At 35.9% G+C, this 17,828-nt stretch overlaps 1 protein-coding gene across 1 annotated transcript in view; it reads left to right on the top strand.

The window, feature by feature from the left end:
* AASDHPPT (aminoadipate-semialdehyde dehydrogenase-phosphopantetheinyl transferase) overlaps window positions 1-17,828 on the top strand; it is a gene marked incomplete at its 5' end in the record, with an annotated part of 35,508 nt that overhangs the window by 10,511 nt on the left and 7,169 nt on the right. The window contains 3 exons of the mRNA XM_010284802.1: window positions 9,394-9,515; window positions 10,014-10,175; window positions 17,607-17,684. Of these exons, the coding sequence (XP_010283104.1) occupies window positions 9,394-9,515; window positions 10,014-10,175; window positions 17,607-17,684 (362 nt within the window). The remainder of the gene's footprint in view (window positions 1-9,393; window positions 9,516-10,013; window positions 10,176-17,606; window positions 17,685-17,828) is intronic.

Below are 17,828 nucleotides of genomic sequence, written 5' to 3'. Positions count from 1 at the left end.
CTGACAAAATGGAATGATTGCTTTAACTGTTTGATACGTTCTACAATGGAAAACTGATTAAAATGCAGTTTTCATGGGGTAGTTTATCTTGTTGCTGAAATACTGTGGCTACCTAAAGCTCTGCTGGCTGTAGGCATACAACCTCTTGGAAAGAGCTTAAGCAAGTAAAAGGTATAACCATTGACATAGTCAAGTTAAGAAAGGGTTTGTTATTTTATTACTGCTCATTATCTTTTTTGTTGTTACTGTTCGGTTATAAATAAGTACATTTCATTAAGAATTTGGGATTCCTGAATCATCTTAGTGATTAAGACCCCATGTATTTTAAATACATTTATTTTATCTATTCAGAAGCAAGCTAAAACTATGCACTTGCACCCAGGTGTGATTATGCTGGTAAGTTCTTCAATGGCAAGTATATATTACAGTTGAATGTTTGGCATAGAAAGAAGATGTAAAAATATGCTGGAGTCTGAACAAAATTTGAGAGCATCTGGCATTTTTTGTACGTTTAGAATGAATGACAAAAACCATAGATCTGTTGCAGACCATACACTCCTGTCTGTAAATTGATCAGATGTGATGTATCTAGTTAACGTTTTGTGACTTCTCTTTTTTTTTTTTTTTTTAATCCACTTTTTTTTTTTTTTTTTTTTTTTAAACCAAAGCCATACCTATGTCAAAATTGCTATTTTTCCAGTGCAGTTTTGGAGGTAGAGCTATCTAATCCATTATTATTCTTTACTTTCTTTTGTTTAACATTGACTATTAGGGCAGCTTGCTTAAATATTCATCACTGCTCTTAGACCCAGTCATAGCAATGCTATTGAAACCTTAGCAGTTTCTCTAACATTGCAAAGACTTACCTATCCTAACTGCAGAGAAGGTATCAAACATTATCAAATTATGTCAGCCTTTTAATGACTTTTCCATTTTTACAATCTGGGAAAAGTTGAGGTAATTCTAAGGAGGCAACTTCAAATTTTCTGACATTTTAAAGTTAATGCTGCTTCTCTGAGGTACCCCAAGATAAAATCTATCATCAATAGTTACATGATGAGAATGGATGTTTAACATGTATAGCACTGGAAGAATTGCAGGATACTGGCAGGAATTTTCCAATTCGCACTAAAGCTGTGTGAGCTAACAGATTTAAAAAACATGCTTTGTTAATTTTCTATCTGGTTCTTCTAAGTTAGTAATTTAGCTAATTATTTGTCTTGTGTTGTCATTTTCCAAACATCTGAACAAGGGTTAGTTGATATTACTAAAAATTAGGACTTGGGCATCTGTTGCAGAAGACATGTTTTCTCTGTATCAGTTTACTTTGGTTTCCTTTAGAGATAGTAAAATGTGATCAAATATGGCTTGTCTCATACACCGAAAGGATTGTCAGCCTAAGAGTCCAGGACTCAAAACATACTCATCCTATGCAGTTTGTAGTTTGCAGGATTTATAGCTAGCCTGTTCCACATTATTAAGTAATTGATCTGTTCATACTTCAGTTGCTCATTTTGGTAGGTAGTACATTTCATATTGTCATTTGCCTGTTTGCCATCTGAAAGTAAATTGATATGTATTGATTACATATTAGTTCTTGAGAACTGACCTGTTCCTTTCGTGTAGTTCAAGGCAGTTAGGAATCCGTTAGCATTCTGGGATTTGGTTCTTTTGTTTTCAGGGGATTAGTTGATCAATAAGCTGGCAGTAGTAGCTTTTAGCTTTCAATTTCCATAGTTTTGGATATAGACCACAATCTAGTCTAATGTAGTTTGTATCTGACCAAAACAATTTGAAGACTGTAAAACTGGTAAAAACGGAAGTGAGGAAGATCAGTCATCTACTCTTCTCACTCTTTCTGAGAAGGCATGTCATGGTTTAGTAGCTGCAGGTACAACATGACAGGTACTACCTTTAAATGGTCATTGTATTACCAAAGCTGACTTATTATTGACCTGATGTTTGTAATAGTGTAAACAAAACACCAATATGAAGATTGCTGTACTAGCCCTATGGATAGTCATCTTCACTATTAATAGCATCATAATTTACGTGGATTTTAATTCTGATTGTCTTTTATCTTCCTACAAATGCAGCTTGTTTGGCTCTTTTATCAGGTAGAAAAATGGCGGAAAAATTACCCTGTATTTACCTACTATTTCTAAAGCATTTTCTCAAATAAAACTAGGGGATATATTATGTTTTCTTATTCTTCACCTCTACATCTTTTAAAAATCAATCTTTTATATCTGGTCTGAGGTTTTGCTGTTTTACAGGGAAAACACAAATCAGATTTTTGTCCTAGTCTTTACAAAAAATTAATAAAATACCCAGTTGTCATTGCAGTGGAAAAGATGGCATTATATATTTTGATGTAAATAGTTTGTGCAAAAAATCCAAGATGCGCACATATACGCACACATGTATATGCACACTTTTCTGTATGTAGCATGTTTACTTTCCGGGTTTAATAGTGTACTCTTTTCCAGTATCACTCACTATTTTTTCTCCTTACTCTTCCTGAAATTTCCAGGGTATTGTGTATTTCTAATTTAATGAAAAAACTTACCTTTTGTTGTTGTGGTTTGTTTTGGTTTGGGTTTTTTTTTTTGTTATATGCATGGAAGATAATTTTTGAAATATTACTCAGATTGTATTTTTAAGGATCTAATGTGCCCTGAAGTTTATTAGCAGAGCATAGTAGCTGTATATAGCTAAGAAATTGTTTGCCTTCACAGCTATGTTAACTTTACATGTCCTGTGAACTACTCTGGTTTCAAATCTGCATTATGACGCGATAGGAGTGTGAGGCTTAAGTGTCTGTAGATTAAAGAAAAATCAAGGAAAATTTATCTTGGTCTCAAGGATAAAACCTCTAGCTTCTCTTGTGAATATCAAACTAATTTAGATACCAACTGGAGGAACCGGTCAGAGACTTGCTGGGTGCCTTTCCTCCTCCATTGGCTACTGTTCCCTAAGAAACAAGTTAATGAACATTATGGGAAGGAGGCAGAGCTCTTACATATTCTAGGGAAAAAGGACTTTAAAAGTTAGGACACTGAATAGCTAATGCAAATGAACAGAGAGGTATGTATTTGTTAGGCAATCAAGTATTGGGACAAATTGTTGTCGGTTAACTGGATACTGTGAAAAGAAGCTATAGTATGTTTTGGTTAAATGTATTAAGAGTTTTCCAGTTGACTCTTGCTTTTCAGTAAGATGATCCAATGTAAAAACAAAAACTGCTTCCAATATTTAGAGGTGGTCGTGCTCTGTAACAAACATTTTTCAAGTGTGGAGTTTAGAGTAGACTAGAAAAATGCTTTCAGAATTTTAACTATTAACAAATGCAAAAAGAAAATGTGCAACGGCCTTTGTAAGGGTAAGGAAAGGAATGAACTATAAAAACATATACAAATGAAAATACATTTTCAAATGAGGGAGAAGGGGCAATATAATTCTGCTGAGTATTAAAAAGAATTAAAGCTTGTTTCCCAGTTTCTCTTGAAAACAAGCTATATAAATTTTGGATAGTATATTAAGTGTAAATTAGGAAATTAAGTGGCATAAGTGAGTAAGAAGTATCTGTACAAAGCATTGGAAATAGTTTTAAAGTTTACATTGCCGTGAATTACCACATTCAAAATTTGTTAATTTAGCTTTTCATGAGGTTTATTGTGAAGTTATTTGGTTGATGACTGAACAGATACATGCATTTCTGAAAAGAAAAATCCTCTTTATTAATAAACATTTTTATGATTAGGCTTCTATACTAAAGAAAAACCTTATTTTTAAAGTATTAATAGAGGGTAATTGTGAAAACAGATATTGTTAGATTTTTGACAGAATACTTCCAGTAATCAATAAGTTCAATTTCAAAGCAAGAAAACTCTCAGTCACAATGAAGCTTATTTTCATTACTCCCCTTGACCCAGGCAAGCTTGGTTTCATGTTTAATTCAAAAATCTCATCCCTACCCTCCTGCCCCCTTCTCATGTTAAGAACTTTTGTGCCAATAGCTCAGTTTTTCTGCTGAAATGCACTCTCTCAATTCCCTATAGAATCTAAATCGGTATTTTTCTCATTTCTTTTTTTTGAAACCTTTTATCCAGTATTTTCATAGATCTCCTCCTATCACAGTTTTTCTTCTCTTAGAGAAAACCAACAAACGGTGAGTGGCTGAGTGGCTGTTCTGAGAATTTTAGTAGTTGATAGGGGTATATATCTTTTCCCCTTAATCATAAGCCATCTGTGGAACAAGTTTCCTGGTTTTCTCTGTTTCCAACTCCACTTATTTTTCAAATCTCATGTGAAAACATGTCTTATTTCTCTTATGTATTCCTAAAATCATAAAATTGAGTTTATTCCATTTGAGTGATGAACCTCCAACTAGTTAGATGCTTGACCAATCAGATAAATGTTGTGTAATTTCCTGATGCTCACCAATTTAAATAAGTAATTTACATATATAAATATTTTTTCTGAAGTGCACACATTGTGTGTTACAGGAATCTCACTTTGCCACTGAGAAGGACAAGATTACTGTAAGTAGATTCTGATTCCAATAAATCCAGTATAAATTGTGATTCTTCAGAAGCTCTGAATATGACTTAGAAGAAGCAATAATTGAAATGCAGTTTTGACCACTTCAGTTAAATTTTTTCACCTAGTTATATCCCCAGCTAATTTTTCAGCTTAACATTTAAGTGCTTTTTTGAGTAACCCTGAACACTGGGAAAGGAGTGCTGGACTATATTTGCAAGGGCTCAGTACTGTGTGAAGCCACCTGTGTGGCATCTGCTCTGGAGCTTGTTAGTGTATAGATGTTTAGAAGCACAAAGAGATCAGATGTGCAGTTTTCTACAACCTGCACAGGCATATCTTTAAAAAATCCTTTTTCTTTACTGCTGTGAGTTAAATAAGAAACACTAGTACAATTGCATAAGTTTCAGTGGGTGTCTGGCCATATCATTGTTCATTGAAAACGTAAAGATAGAAAGTATTCCTGGAAGTATTTGTATTATATGTGTGCATTACAGTAAAAGCATTTAGTCCTTCAGAGAACCTGTTTTTTGAGTTTTTACTGGCAGCTCATTTTTATCATGCTTCTGCAGTTCATAGATCTTTTTTAGAGAATTTTCTTAGAATTTGCTTTTAGAAAAACACTGAAGTTTGCATGCATTAAGGATTTTAGAGCATTTATGTACCAGAATTCCACCTGCATAAATACATACATGTACACTGCAGCCAAATGTCTGTTAGAAAATTGGTATCATCTTGTAGAGGAGAAAAAAACACGGCACAGTGTAGTTACAAAGTTATATAACAGAAGTCTGAAGGTAAAGCCAAAACCTGACTATGAGGATGTTTATCAAATTGCCATTTTTGTGGGGAATACTTGGCAAGTCTTGGGGAAGATCCTCTGAAACTTTTAAAAGTACTTTTAAGAATAATTTTATATGTCTGGTTGACAACCCTTAAAAATACTATTTTGTCTTACCTTTATTTCAGAGTTCCAACTTGCATTCCAGTTTCTTTTGTATCCTATTATGTGGTCTTTGTATTTTCCTTGTAGAAAATATTGTGTCTCCACAAAGATCATTAAAATACTGAGACGCTTTCTTCACTTAAATTTTACAGAGTAGGTTTGAGATTACCAAAAATGTTTAGTACTTTTCCTAAACTTCTCTTAGAGAAAAATATAGGCAATAAACACAAGAGGAAAACCACTCGAAGGTCTTAGAAAGTTCTCACCAGAATAGGAAGGTCAGTTGTGCAGTGAAGGACCCAACTGAAAGGTGATGGATTAACTGGTACTCTGTCTTGCCCTGTGCCTCAAATGATGAAAAATGAAAAGGAGGCTGAGGGGAGACCTTACCGCTCCTCACAGCTACCCAAAAGGAGGTTGTAGCGAGGTGAGTGTTGGTCTCTTCTCCCAAGTTATAAGTGATGAGACGAGAGAAAACAGCTTCAAGTTGCACCAGGGGAGGTTCAGATTGAATATTAGGGAAAATTTCTTCACTGAAAGGGTTGTTGAGCATTGGAACAGGCTGCCCAGGGAAGTGGTCGAGTCACCATCCCTGGAGGTATTTAAAAGATATGTAGATGTGGTGCTTACAGACATGGTTTAGTGGTGGACTTGGCTGTGCTAGGTTTATGATTGGACTTGATCTTAAAGGTCCTTTCCCACCTAAAGAATTCTATGATTCTGTGATCATATGTGGACTCTACTGTGTGTAATCCAAAATTGTATCCAAAATAGCTGTTAGCTCTAAAGTATGCATACTGGAATAATTTGGTACGAAAGCTCTTTGGTGTATTTGCAATGAAATTTAATTATTTTGTAAACTAGAACTTGCATTATTAATAAGTTGAAATGGTCACAGAAATAAGTTCAAGTGTTTGTATTATAGTTGATAGGTGAGTTTATTTCTGAAACAGCTTGGAAATGGGAGGTAATTTAGAAATGCAAATTTAAACCCAACTGAATAATTGCTGTATGGGACTTGTTCCCATTCTTTCAAAGGAAGATTTTAAATTGTGGTATGTTTGAGACTTTTTTTTTTCTCAAAGTAAAAGCAAAAAAAGGTAACATCTAAAACAAAACTTTCTACTGCTGCTAGTTTTGTCCCCTCCTCATGCCCCAGGTCATGAGAGACACGGGAACATTGAGGAGGGTTTAGTGAAGGGCCACCAAGGTGATGTAAAGGGTTGGGGAACTTAACCTATTGGTGGAGCTGGGTTTGTTGAGTTTGAAGAGGGGAGAGTTCTGAGGAGGGGAATCTAATCCCAGCCTATCTGAAAGGAAGCTGTAGAGAAGATGTAGGTAGCTGTCTTCATGAGGGTGCACAGGGACAGGGCAAAAGGCAACAGGCTCAGGTTGCTTCAGGGGAAATTCTGTCTTGATAAAAAACCAAACAATTCTGTACCATAAGAACAGTAATACACAGGAATAAGTTGCCCAGAGAAGGGGTGAAAGACTCTGCTTGACTGGGCCATGAGTAACCTAGCGTAAGGCTCTGTTTTTGAAAGAAGATTGGACCAGATGATCTCCAGAGGTCCTTTCCAACCTAAAGTTTTCTATGATTCTGTGAATCTATCTCTGATAGTCAAGCAAATATGGAGAAATGCACTAGGCAGGCAGTGGTACTGCTATTAATTTGTGGATAATAATTGTCCTGGCTTCTCTAATTTGATCCATTCCTCAGAGCAAAGCAACTGCACTGTATTAAGAAGGAAATGGGAGGGTTGGGCATTTCAGGAGAAAGCGGTGGCTGAGCTTTTCAGAGGAGCAATGTGATGGACGGCTGAAGTGGAGGGGAAAGTACTGTGTAAATATAAGCGTTGGGAAGGGTAGCTGAACAGTTGAAGAAACCTAGGACAAAAAAGGGGTAAGTAAGGAGTGAAAAGACAGGAGCATACGAGTTTGCTATACGATTGGTATACTAAACAGTTTAAGTATCGCATATATTCACTGTGCGTGATAAGATTTGGATGGTGGAAGGACTGACAATGCAGAAGGCATTGTATGTCTCTAGGTGCTGAACGTAGTGTAGTGTGGATAGTCTTGGATAGTCTTCTCTGGTAGCGTGAATAGCCCTGGGTTATTGAAAGCAAGAGGACTCTCTGAAAGTAATGGAGGAGGAAGGGTACACCAGGACATGCTTGAATGTTTTGTAGTTTGAATCACCTGAAGAGGCTGGTGCATCACCACTGTTGTCTTAAATGCTTGAGAGAGAAGAAAGAAAAAAAACAGTGGATTGTTTGGAGCAGATGTTAACACAGTTATTTGATCGTTAAATGGGCCGTATAAACTCAAAGAGATTAAAGACAATAACCTTTCTCCAGGTTGAACGAAATTTTGTTAATTGTTTCAAGGAAGTTAGATTGTCAAAGTAGATGGATATTTCATTTGCTTTGGTAATCCATCAAAACATACTTGACATTGTGGTTGCTTTTATTTTTCAGTATCATCATTTTAGCAGGGAGAAAAAAGTTAGTTCTGTCCTTAGATTGTTCTGGATCATTCCATTAGCTGACTACTGCAACTGTCAACAAAATTTCTGCCTTAAGATGTTTTCCTCACTTTAGTCTATAAATGAAATTGAGGTCATCTCTGTGAAATGTCACTGCTCTGTCTTGTGTGATGTGTACAGTGTGTCAGATTACACTTTGCAATATGATCAGGAAATTGTCAGAAAACCTGAATGTGTGCTTTAGTGTATCATTAGTTCATTCAGATCAATTGCTGCTGCTGCCAATACCTGTTTTTATATAGTGCTTGGATATCTGTAGAAGACAATCACTTTATAGAGAAGGGTTAATAAGCTTATTCCTGGTTTAAGATGGGGAACGCTAGTGTAGAGGAGGGAGACTCCTTGGTCACAGTCACTCACAGAATCAGTGGCAGAGCTAGGGTTAGAATGTGCATCTCTGTTAAGCCATTATTAAGTGAAGGGTTCTTAAAAGTAGTGTGGTATTGGGAGGGGAGACTATGTTTTGCATTAAATACAACTAATATTTTCTTTTTAATAAGAACGTGGCATAAACTATGAAAAAGATTTGTCTCAATATGTGGAATTGTCTCTATCAGGATTTTTATTATCCCTAGTAAAGAAAATAGATTGCTTTCTGCCATTGTCTGTTTAGCCAGCTGTAAGCTCTTATTGGACAGATTGCATGGTATGCTAATTAATGATATAGGCTGTGGGTGATTAGCCAAGCATGTAATGAGGTCCAGTGTATTATAGAAATGCCATTGATCAATATAACCACACAGTCTGTAGTGTCGGCCGCGAAGTAAATTTAAACTAGTGGGGAAAAGTAGTGTAGCCCCCGAAGCGCTGCTGCAGTGCTGCACAGCTATGCTTACTTTGAGAGGAGGCTTAAATTTAGTCTAAGGATTTGAAGGTTTGGTGGGGTTTTTTTTCCCTTGATACCTTTCTCACTGTGATTATGGGCAGGAGGTAGAATAGCTTGATGAATCCTGACAAACAGCATGCTGTTTGTCTTATAAAATGTTACTAGATCAAGCTGTCATATGTCAAAGACTGTATATGCTACTTTTGTAGCTGAATATAATTTTTTTCATATAAAATCAGCACTGGTTACTTTCCTTTTTAGAGAATGCTGAAAATATGTAATATGTTTATGACTTTCATTTCACATTTTTAATTCAGTAATTCTTCTATAGGAATGTTTTTTTTCATACTGTGTCCTGAACAGCCATCAGCATCACTGATTTGAGGCTATATAAATTCAGATTGTAGAGCAGAGTTGGTTCATAAATTTTTTTCTTATGATTTTTTTCTAGAGCAATAACATGAGGTAATTAATTTGCTTATTATTACTACTCTATTAAAATTTCTGTAAATATATCTTTCTAATTTATAGGTAGTAGCTCGATTCCAAATTTCTTTCACATCATGAAGCGACAGTTTACTGAAACAGAGTGGGATGTAATCAAGTCTATGAGTAATGAATGGATGCAGCTGGATATGTTTCATCGGCACTGGGTAATAGTTTTTTTCTATGTAAGGACTGCAATGCTATAACCTGCATTTGCTCTTCTGATATATTTTGTTATTATTTTCATTATGGTAAAATTGTATACTCTTTATAGTTACACATTCATGTGGAGATAATATTTTAATGGATTTTATATTTAGTGTTTGGGTTTTTTTAATGTCAGAGTAACTTTGAGAACCATAGTACAGATGACATTTCTAGGAGAATTTATGACTAGTGTTAAACACATACCCAGAACAAGGTAAATGGTTCATATCTGTATGTGCCAGTAGGTAATTCTGGTTCCATGTTCACTATAATGAAGCAATTTAGGCTAGGTATTAACAATGCTGATAACTTTTTCTCTTGGTAATTGTATCAGCCTTACACTACTGTAAATGTAAGTCTTAAATTTATTTGGTCCACAGTGTCTGCTCAGAAGTAACATTTATAGAAAAGTTTGAAAACTGCTAGTATGAATAAAATACATTTATTCTGTGTTTTAGGCCTTAAAGGAAAGCTTCTTAAAGGCTATTGGAGTCGGAATTGGCTTTAACTTGCAAAGAATTGAATTTAATGTTTCCCCATTGCAACTGGAAATAGGGAAGGTGTATAAGGAGACAAAAATGCTTCTGGATGGAGATCAAGAAGAAGAGTGGACATTTGAGGTAAGAAATATTCAAATTTATTTTTTCAAAAATTATAAACAGTTTCAACACCCTATGGTTGCATGGCACATTTGATACTTTTAATTCCAGCTTCACACCTTTGTTCTGTATAACCACATTGAACATACATAAATCAAAACAGATTTAAATCTGCAGCATTTTAAAGTATTTTTGATGATTGCAAAAACACCCCAGAGATATCTTCATTATAATGGCTATTTATTTTTTCTGTTCCTGGAGTATATTTTTTGCACTCTATGAAATTCTTCCTAGGGCATGCAGGAAGTTCACTGAAGCAGACACTGTTCAGAAATTAGGTCTGAATATAAGATTTTAAAGTTCTTCATTAGTTGGTCTAGAATGGGACTAGTGATTAACTAACTCTATTAGTTAGTGTTTATATTAAATGTTAGAAATGGAAGATGTGTCTTCAGGTCCTTTTGGCTTTCTTAATTCTTGCCCATAGAAGCTGGTAGAAACGTGCTTTTGTGGGTTTGGAGTTCTGGTGTGCTGATTGGCTGCTGTCTGTTGGGATGGAGAGGTGCAAAAAACTTGCCTCTGCTCAATTGGAACATTAGTTTGGGCTCAATGTTCTATCTGAGTGTTGGGTTTTTGGTTTTTGTTTGGTTTTCCTTCTTGAAAGTTATTGAGAGTTGTCACTAAAACATCTATCCTGTTAGATTTGTTGGGAAATGATCAATAGCATCTACTGTAGTTTAAAGGTGTCCTGGTTTCATCTGGGATAGAGTTAATTTCTTCATAGAAGCTAGTATGAGGCTATGTTTTGGATTTGGGATGAGAAGATGTTGATAATGTACTGGTATTTTGGGTTGTTGCTAAGCAGTCAAGGACTGTCCAGCTTCTCATGCTGGCTCGCCAGCGAGAAGTCTGGCGATGCACGGGAAGCTAGCGGGGGACACAGCCAGGACAGCTGACCCAGGCTGGCCAAAGGGATATTCCATACTACATGATGCTCGGTATATAAAGTTGTGACAAAGAAGAAGAGGTGGAGGGGACGTTCGGGGTTATGGTGTCCATCTTCCCAAGTAACTGTAATGCATGATGGAGCCCTGCTTCCCTGGACATGGCTGAACACCTGCCTGCTGATGGGAAGTAGTGAAAGAATTCCCTGTTTTGCTCTGCTTGTGTGCATGGCTTTGCTTTACCTATTAAACTGTCTTCATCTCAACCCATGAGTTTTCTAAGTTTTACCCTCCCAGGTCTCTCCCCTGTTCCACTGTGGGGTAGTGAGCGACTGGCTGTGTGGTGCTTAGTTGCTGCCTGGGGTTAAACCACGACAAAACGATATAGAGAGAAAGAACTGATAGGGCCATGGTTTAGTGGGTGGACTTGGTAGTGTTAGGCTAACGGTTGGACTTGATGGTCTTAAGACTCTCTTCCAACCTCAATGATTCTAGTCATAGTGCCTGGAGGCACTTTCCGTCAGCCACTTAAAGGAAGAAATTCAAAAGGCATTGTGACTTTAAAATTGTCTGTAAAGCATACCTTGTTCCAGTCTGTCATAAGTTTGTGCAGCTGGTATGTACCTGGCTAGCAATTCAAAGAACACACACTTTGCAATTTCACAAAATAGTCAAGCATGCTTTTCAGTAGGAGTATTCAGTTTCCAATATGCATTTACATTTTGAAAATACCTACAGTGTGGGACGCAACTGTTCCAGTAGAGCTTGTCTAAATGACAAATTTCTGCTGTATGCTTGTTTTGTGTTATATACGAACTACATGTATGGTACACATGTAGTAAAAAAGAATGAATGTGCCAGTAACATTCAACTTGTAGCATGTTGACCTCTTTTTTTTTTTTTTCCACAGTTCATTCCTTTCAGCAATTCTAGCCAAATTTGGTGTTGTGTTATTTTAGAAGTATACCCACACCTAAATCAGCCCCCTTACTGATACTGCCATACTGTCTAGGAATTGAGTATGTAATGAAAGTCACTAGTTGGTATTATAGACTGGCAAAATAAAATCTTAGGAAAGACTGTGACACATCTTCTACTGGAATATTTTCTGTATTAATGCTAACAGTGTACCATTGTCAAGGAAGCATCTACCTCTTTTGATTGACTTCTGGAGCTCCGAATTTTGGTCTTTGACATGCCAGTGGTTGATTGACTAAAATAGCCTGAAGATAATGAGCTAGATAGCTCCCTGTGTTACTTAAATGCTTTATAATTGTTTGATTTTTCCTTATTACTTAGTAATTACTGCTAGAAGCTTAGTTTAATTTTTGTCTGAGGAATGTCTCCTCTTCCATGCTTGCCCTCCCGCTTCCCAAGAGCGCAGCCTTATAACGAGGCAGACTGCAGTATTTCAAAGAAATGATTTATTATCAAGTTTCGTTTAAATACAAGCTCAATTGGGATATAATTTCATTTAAATACCAACTTTTATTGAAATAAGATTAAAAAAATAGTTTTTCAGTTACCAATCCCCAGCCTAAAATTAAACATCACTTTACTTTTTTGTCTTCTCCCAAGTTTCTTTTAATTTTGTGCCCATTTTCTTTTTTAAAAAAGTCTTTTCTTTTTTCATTATTTACCCTTGAGACAAATTCCTGAAACAGCTTGTTAACTGAAAACACTAATTTTGAGAAATCTGGAAGACTCACCCAAGAGAAGGCATTAAGAATCACCTGTAAGACTGCATATTACTGGGATAGTATTTTCCTTGTGTTCCCTGTTGTGCTGAGTTTGCCTGAGTGAACTTTTTCTGTCAAATAAAAAAATCTAATGACCTCACTTTTACTTTTCAAATCTGCTTATATCTTTATGATAGGAGATGATCAAAGAGAGCAAGGCTGTTTAAAATCCAATTGTCACATATTTTGGATTGTCTTATTTCAGTTTTTAGAGAGAATCTAATTTATAAAAAACAGAAGAGAGAAATAAAGGGGGGTTTGCCTATTTAAATTACACAAAATATTCTGAAATCTCCTTCAGAAAGTACCATGCAATATGAAAAAAGCAACTTAAAAGCATAAAGAGTAGAAAAAGATCTACCACCTTATACTTGTCATGACTAAAAGGTCAAGAGAAGTACTAGTGAATCAGAGCAAATATATGTTGGCACTGTTCAGACACCCTGTAAGTCTTCACAAGAAGAGCAAAGCCTGTTCGTATTGGAGATAGAATTTTCTGTGAACATTGAAAGAAAAATAATTTTCTGTTATTTCATTGTAAATACCAAATGAACTACCTTGTGTAGTTGACTGTTTGCAGTCCCTTTACCAAGGGTGTAGTTTTCTTCGAAGTGTCTTTCCTCTTCTCCACTCCTCCATATATTTTTGAGCTTGGGTAGAAGGCAGTAGCTCAGAAACAGCCTCTTGTTTGATCTTGATGGATCGATTTAGCTTCAGGCACTTGTTTTCATATAGTACTCTAGAGATTGGTACTCGAATTCCCTCCAACTGTTTTGGAAGGAGTAGGGGAAAAAAAATACAGTAAAACTTCATTTAAAACCACAAATTTAAATTTAATCTATGTCTGCTATGTGTGTTAAATATGCTTTATTCATGTACACAGTGCACACTTTCCTCATTTAGAAAAGGTGAATTTCTTTAGTAATAATTAAAAGTTAGTGAGTTAATAATTAGAAGTTAGCCCCTAGTGAGAAGTGGGCTAGTATTTGTGTCAGGATGTTAATTTTGGATGGAGTCATTGTTCTGATGATGATTATTATTATGGGTAATTCTATATGCTCCATTTGCTTCCTTTGAAGAAAATAAACTTACAGAATGAAGTACTAGTTCATTTTAATAAAAGTGAAGGAAGTTGATCAATAACAATTATGACAAGTTTTATAATTTAAAGGGATAAACATAAGCTTATAGTATGTATCTGTAGCAGATCTGATATGTGGGGGGAAGAAAAATCCTAATTACTGATTTGCAAATTGTTAAGTGTATTCATGAATCTTTCCTTATGGATACCAGTTTTGTACAGTTAATCAGGAAGAATGGCTGGATAGCACTTATTGGAATCTGTATTAAAGAAGAATCATAAATGAGACATAAGACACTTCTGGTTTGGTCCTTACCTCAATTTTGGATACAGCCAGTTTATAAAGGAAGCACCCAATTTATCCTAAACCTTACCCAGGGATTAAGAATCACCTGGCATCACTGCTGTTACACAAATAATTGTTTGCATTTTTTCACAACAAATATTTGCTTGGTTTGTCTATATGCAAATACATTACTTACAGAATATGAAATTCAAACTGAGATTACCTGGGTCAATTTGGAACATACTTAGTAATCGTTGTTGGTATGCAACTGTAATGGAGTCTTTCCGTAAGAGATGTTAATCCTGTTGTATTGCCAGGAGTAAATAGGAGTGAAAACTTTTATTTCTAAGATTAGCTAATCCAACTGGATTCACACAGCAATGAGTTCTGCTGTCTGGGACGGTACAGTTTCCTTGTAAGCTGTCTGTTGCTGAGTGAATCCAGAATGCTTTGAATCCCAGACACATCATTCTGCTGAGCCTTTGAAATTAGGTCATTATAAGTCTCTGTGTGCCTGTAGGTTGAACAGTGCTAGTAATATTCTGGTTCTGTGTAGAGAAAAACAAATTTTGATCTGTTATATGTTTTCTGGTTTATAGAGAGGAATCTTAACAAAACAAATGCTTTACCTCAGAGGAATTCTGTATGGTTGTCGTTGTGCTCTTTTTGTTTAATAATCTATTTCCATTTGAGAAGTTAGATTTATTTTATAAGCTGGTATAGCAATATCTCCAGGTGAACAGGGAAACAAGCCGATTCGCTGTTTTTTGTGTTTCATTAACTTCGTACCTTAAGTTTTTTGCTGGCCTCTAGTAAGGGCCAGGAAAGATCTCCTTCCTTTCTGTATTTGGCTTGGAGTTACGTTCCTGTGAAGCAGCAAAGATGGAGGGCATAGTTTGTTGTCTTTTATTGTAAAATGCTGAAAACTCTTTTGTGACCACAGAGGATCCGTGAATTAAATGAGTGGAACCTTCTGAATTCATTAACCACTGGGCAGGGTTTCTGCAGGGGAATGATCCCCATTATCTGAAGAGTTACTGCCTGTTAAATGCAGCTTTAAGCTGACAAAAAAAATGTTTTATTAACAATATGTAAAAGACTTAATCTATAATATGTTTTTAGTTGCACAAGCAAGAAGTAATACATCAGTTCACTTGACGAAATAAACTTCTGTGCATTTAGCTTAAAGCTGTAATGCAGTTGTTTGCAGACTAATGACTACAGATGTGGGCCACTGCTGAATGTGCTGTAGTGTGTCCTCTGTTCTGATAAGTCTTTAATCTCTTGCACATGCAAAAAATGAAAGAAAGGGAGAAAATGAAGCGATGGTAAACCTAGATGTAATCATTTTTCCATCTAGACAAACTGAAAACACTTCCACCCTAGAACTATATAAATCATTTAGCATCACTTGATCAAACATCTAATTTTCATAGTCTTTATTTTTGAGGAGGTTATAGAAATGAATCATAGAATGGTTTGTGTTGGAAGGGACCTTAAAAATCATCTAGTTCTAAGCCCCTTGCCAGGGGCAGGGACACCTTCCACTACTAGAGCAGGCCTTGAACACTTCTAGGGATGGAGCATCCACAGCTTCTCCGGGCAACCTGTTCCAGTGCCTCACCACCCTCAGAGTGAAGAATTTCTTCTGCATATCTAATCTAAATCTGCCCTCCTGCAGTTTAAAGGCATTACCCCTTGTCCCACCACTACATGCTCTTGTAAAGTGCGTGTGATGTGTACAAATGGTTAGATTTCATCAAACCTGAGGTAGCATTCTTTATGGATGACTTATTTTCAGTCTTGCACCCTGGTAAAGGGATGGAGAACCTAGTAAAACAGTTCATAGTAAGTACACCTATAGCTCTTGCGGTTGTGGGAAATACCACTTACACTGCAGATTTGTTAATGTTTCTCATGTGAATATTTCTTATGCAAATATTTCTCCTAATCTAGACAAAATTGAAGTTGTCATTTTCTTACTAGTGCTTTACAGAAAGGTAAAACAACATGAGCTTGATGTTTTGTTTTTAAGTAGGTGAGGGATACAAAATTCTCTCCTAAATCTGTCAAATAAGCACAGTTTTGGTACTGAAGAGATCAAAGTAAAAACACAGTTCTACTCCCACACCAGCACTATCTGCCAAGACACCCAAATCTGTGCCAGTAAAGTCTCCCAACCTTATAGTTGTACTGCTGCTACACATGACTATAGCATCTGCTGTCTGGGCTGAGCTGGGTTGAGTGGATCTGAGCTGAGCATCTTGGCACTTTCTTTATATACAGGGCTGTTTGCAAATCACAGAAATGGTATCCTTGCAACTGAAACCTTTGAAAATCCTATAATAGTAGATGAACTGTAGAGAAGCTTAATGCAGACTGACAGCATTGTTTTAAAAGACATTTTGCTTACATTAAAAGGGAGAGGGGAAGGTAACCAACAGCCTGTCAGAGGAAATAGGACATCATGATGCTTGCTTTATATTCTAATACAGTGCAGTTAGAGTATTTCCCAAGGAAGTGGAACTTGGAGGTTCAGTCATACCTCCTAGGAGAATATCCAGACTATTAGCTCGTATCTGAAATGTTCAATTTTTCTAGGTCAAATTCTTGTTATTCTTGATTTCCATTTCAGAAAGCTTGTGCAGAAATTATGTGAAAAATTTTGGATAAAGAAGCAAGGAAAACAGTATTTTCTCCCTCACCTTTTTTTTTATATATATATGCCAAAAGGATTATGACTTTACTATAGAATAAACATTATTCAGAAACAGTATATAAAAGTGTTTTTTTTCTGAAATTAATTGTTTGGGATGAATTCTTAGCCTTTCTAGAGGAAAGCACTTTTAAACGAAACTATTAAATAGATAACCTATATTACTAAATGTATAGTTACATATCTAAAAATGTTTCTTGAGGAAAATTGATTTGTACTTACACAGAGTAGTGCTCAGACTGCATGTCAGAAATTTGAAGTTGTGATCTTAAATGCTGTCTGAAGCCAAGAGTGAGAGAGTCACTGGTTTAAGTTTGCACTTACGTTGTTTTTCAGCATACCTCCCAGAAGTTCACAGTTCATCTCATTGGAAAACAGATAGCTAAGATGAACAGTTATATGGCTTGTGACTTAGGAGGGACTGGTAAAAGAATGCTAAGGTCACAAAATTGAATATAAATATCTACAAATGGGTGTGATAATGGTAACCTATAGTAACCAGTTCAGCCCTGCTAACTTTTTAATGTATCTGCATCCTTGAACTCTCCAACGAAACTGCTAAAAAGGACTACTTTTTAAGTTATGTTTTGGTGGTGTTGTGAACCATATTTTAAACATTTATATAGTCTTTGCTGGAAACAGAGTAAAGAAAATGCATTTACATTGCCATTTTTTATCTTTACTAGGAAACCCGGTTAGATGACCGTCATCATGTTGCAGTGGCTCTTGGGAAGCAGGAGGGATTTGGACAGAATCATTCTGATGTAAGAAATTGTGAAATGTTTTCAGGCCTTGGTAACTAATCACTTGAATATAACCGTCGTCTGATGTTGTAGCTAAAAGTGCATTATCTCAGATGCAGGGCTGAGGAGAAAGCTTATTTTAAGCACAGAATTAACCAGATTGTT

This window comes from Phaethon lepturus, unplaced genomic scaffold (assembly GCF_000687285.1).
Source record: "Phaethon lepturus isolate BGI_N335 unplaced genomic scaffold, ASM68728v1 scaffold754, whole genome shotgun sequence".
NCBI classification, from domain to species: domain Eukaryota; kingdom Metazoa; phylum Chordata; class Aves; order Phaethontiformes; family Phaethontidae; genus Phaethon; species Phaethon lepturus.
The sequence above is the reverse complement of the archived record's forward strand: the minus strand, read 5'-3'. Positions and strand labels throughout refer to the sequence as shown.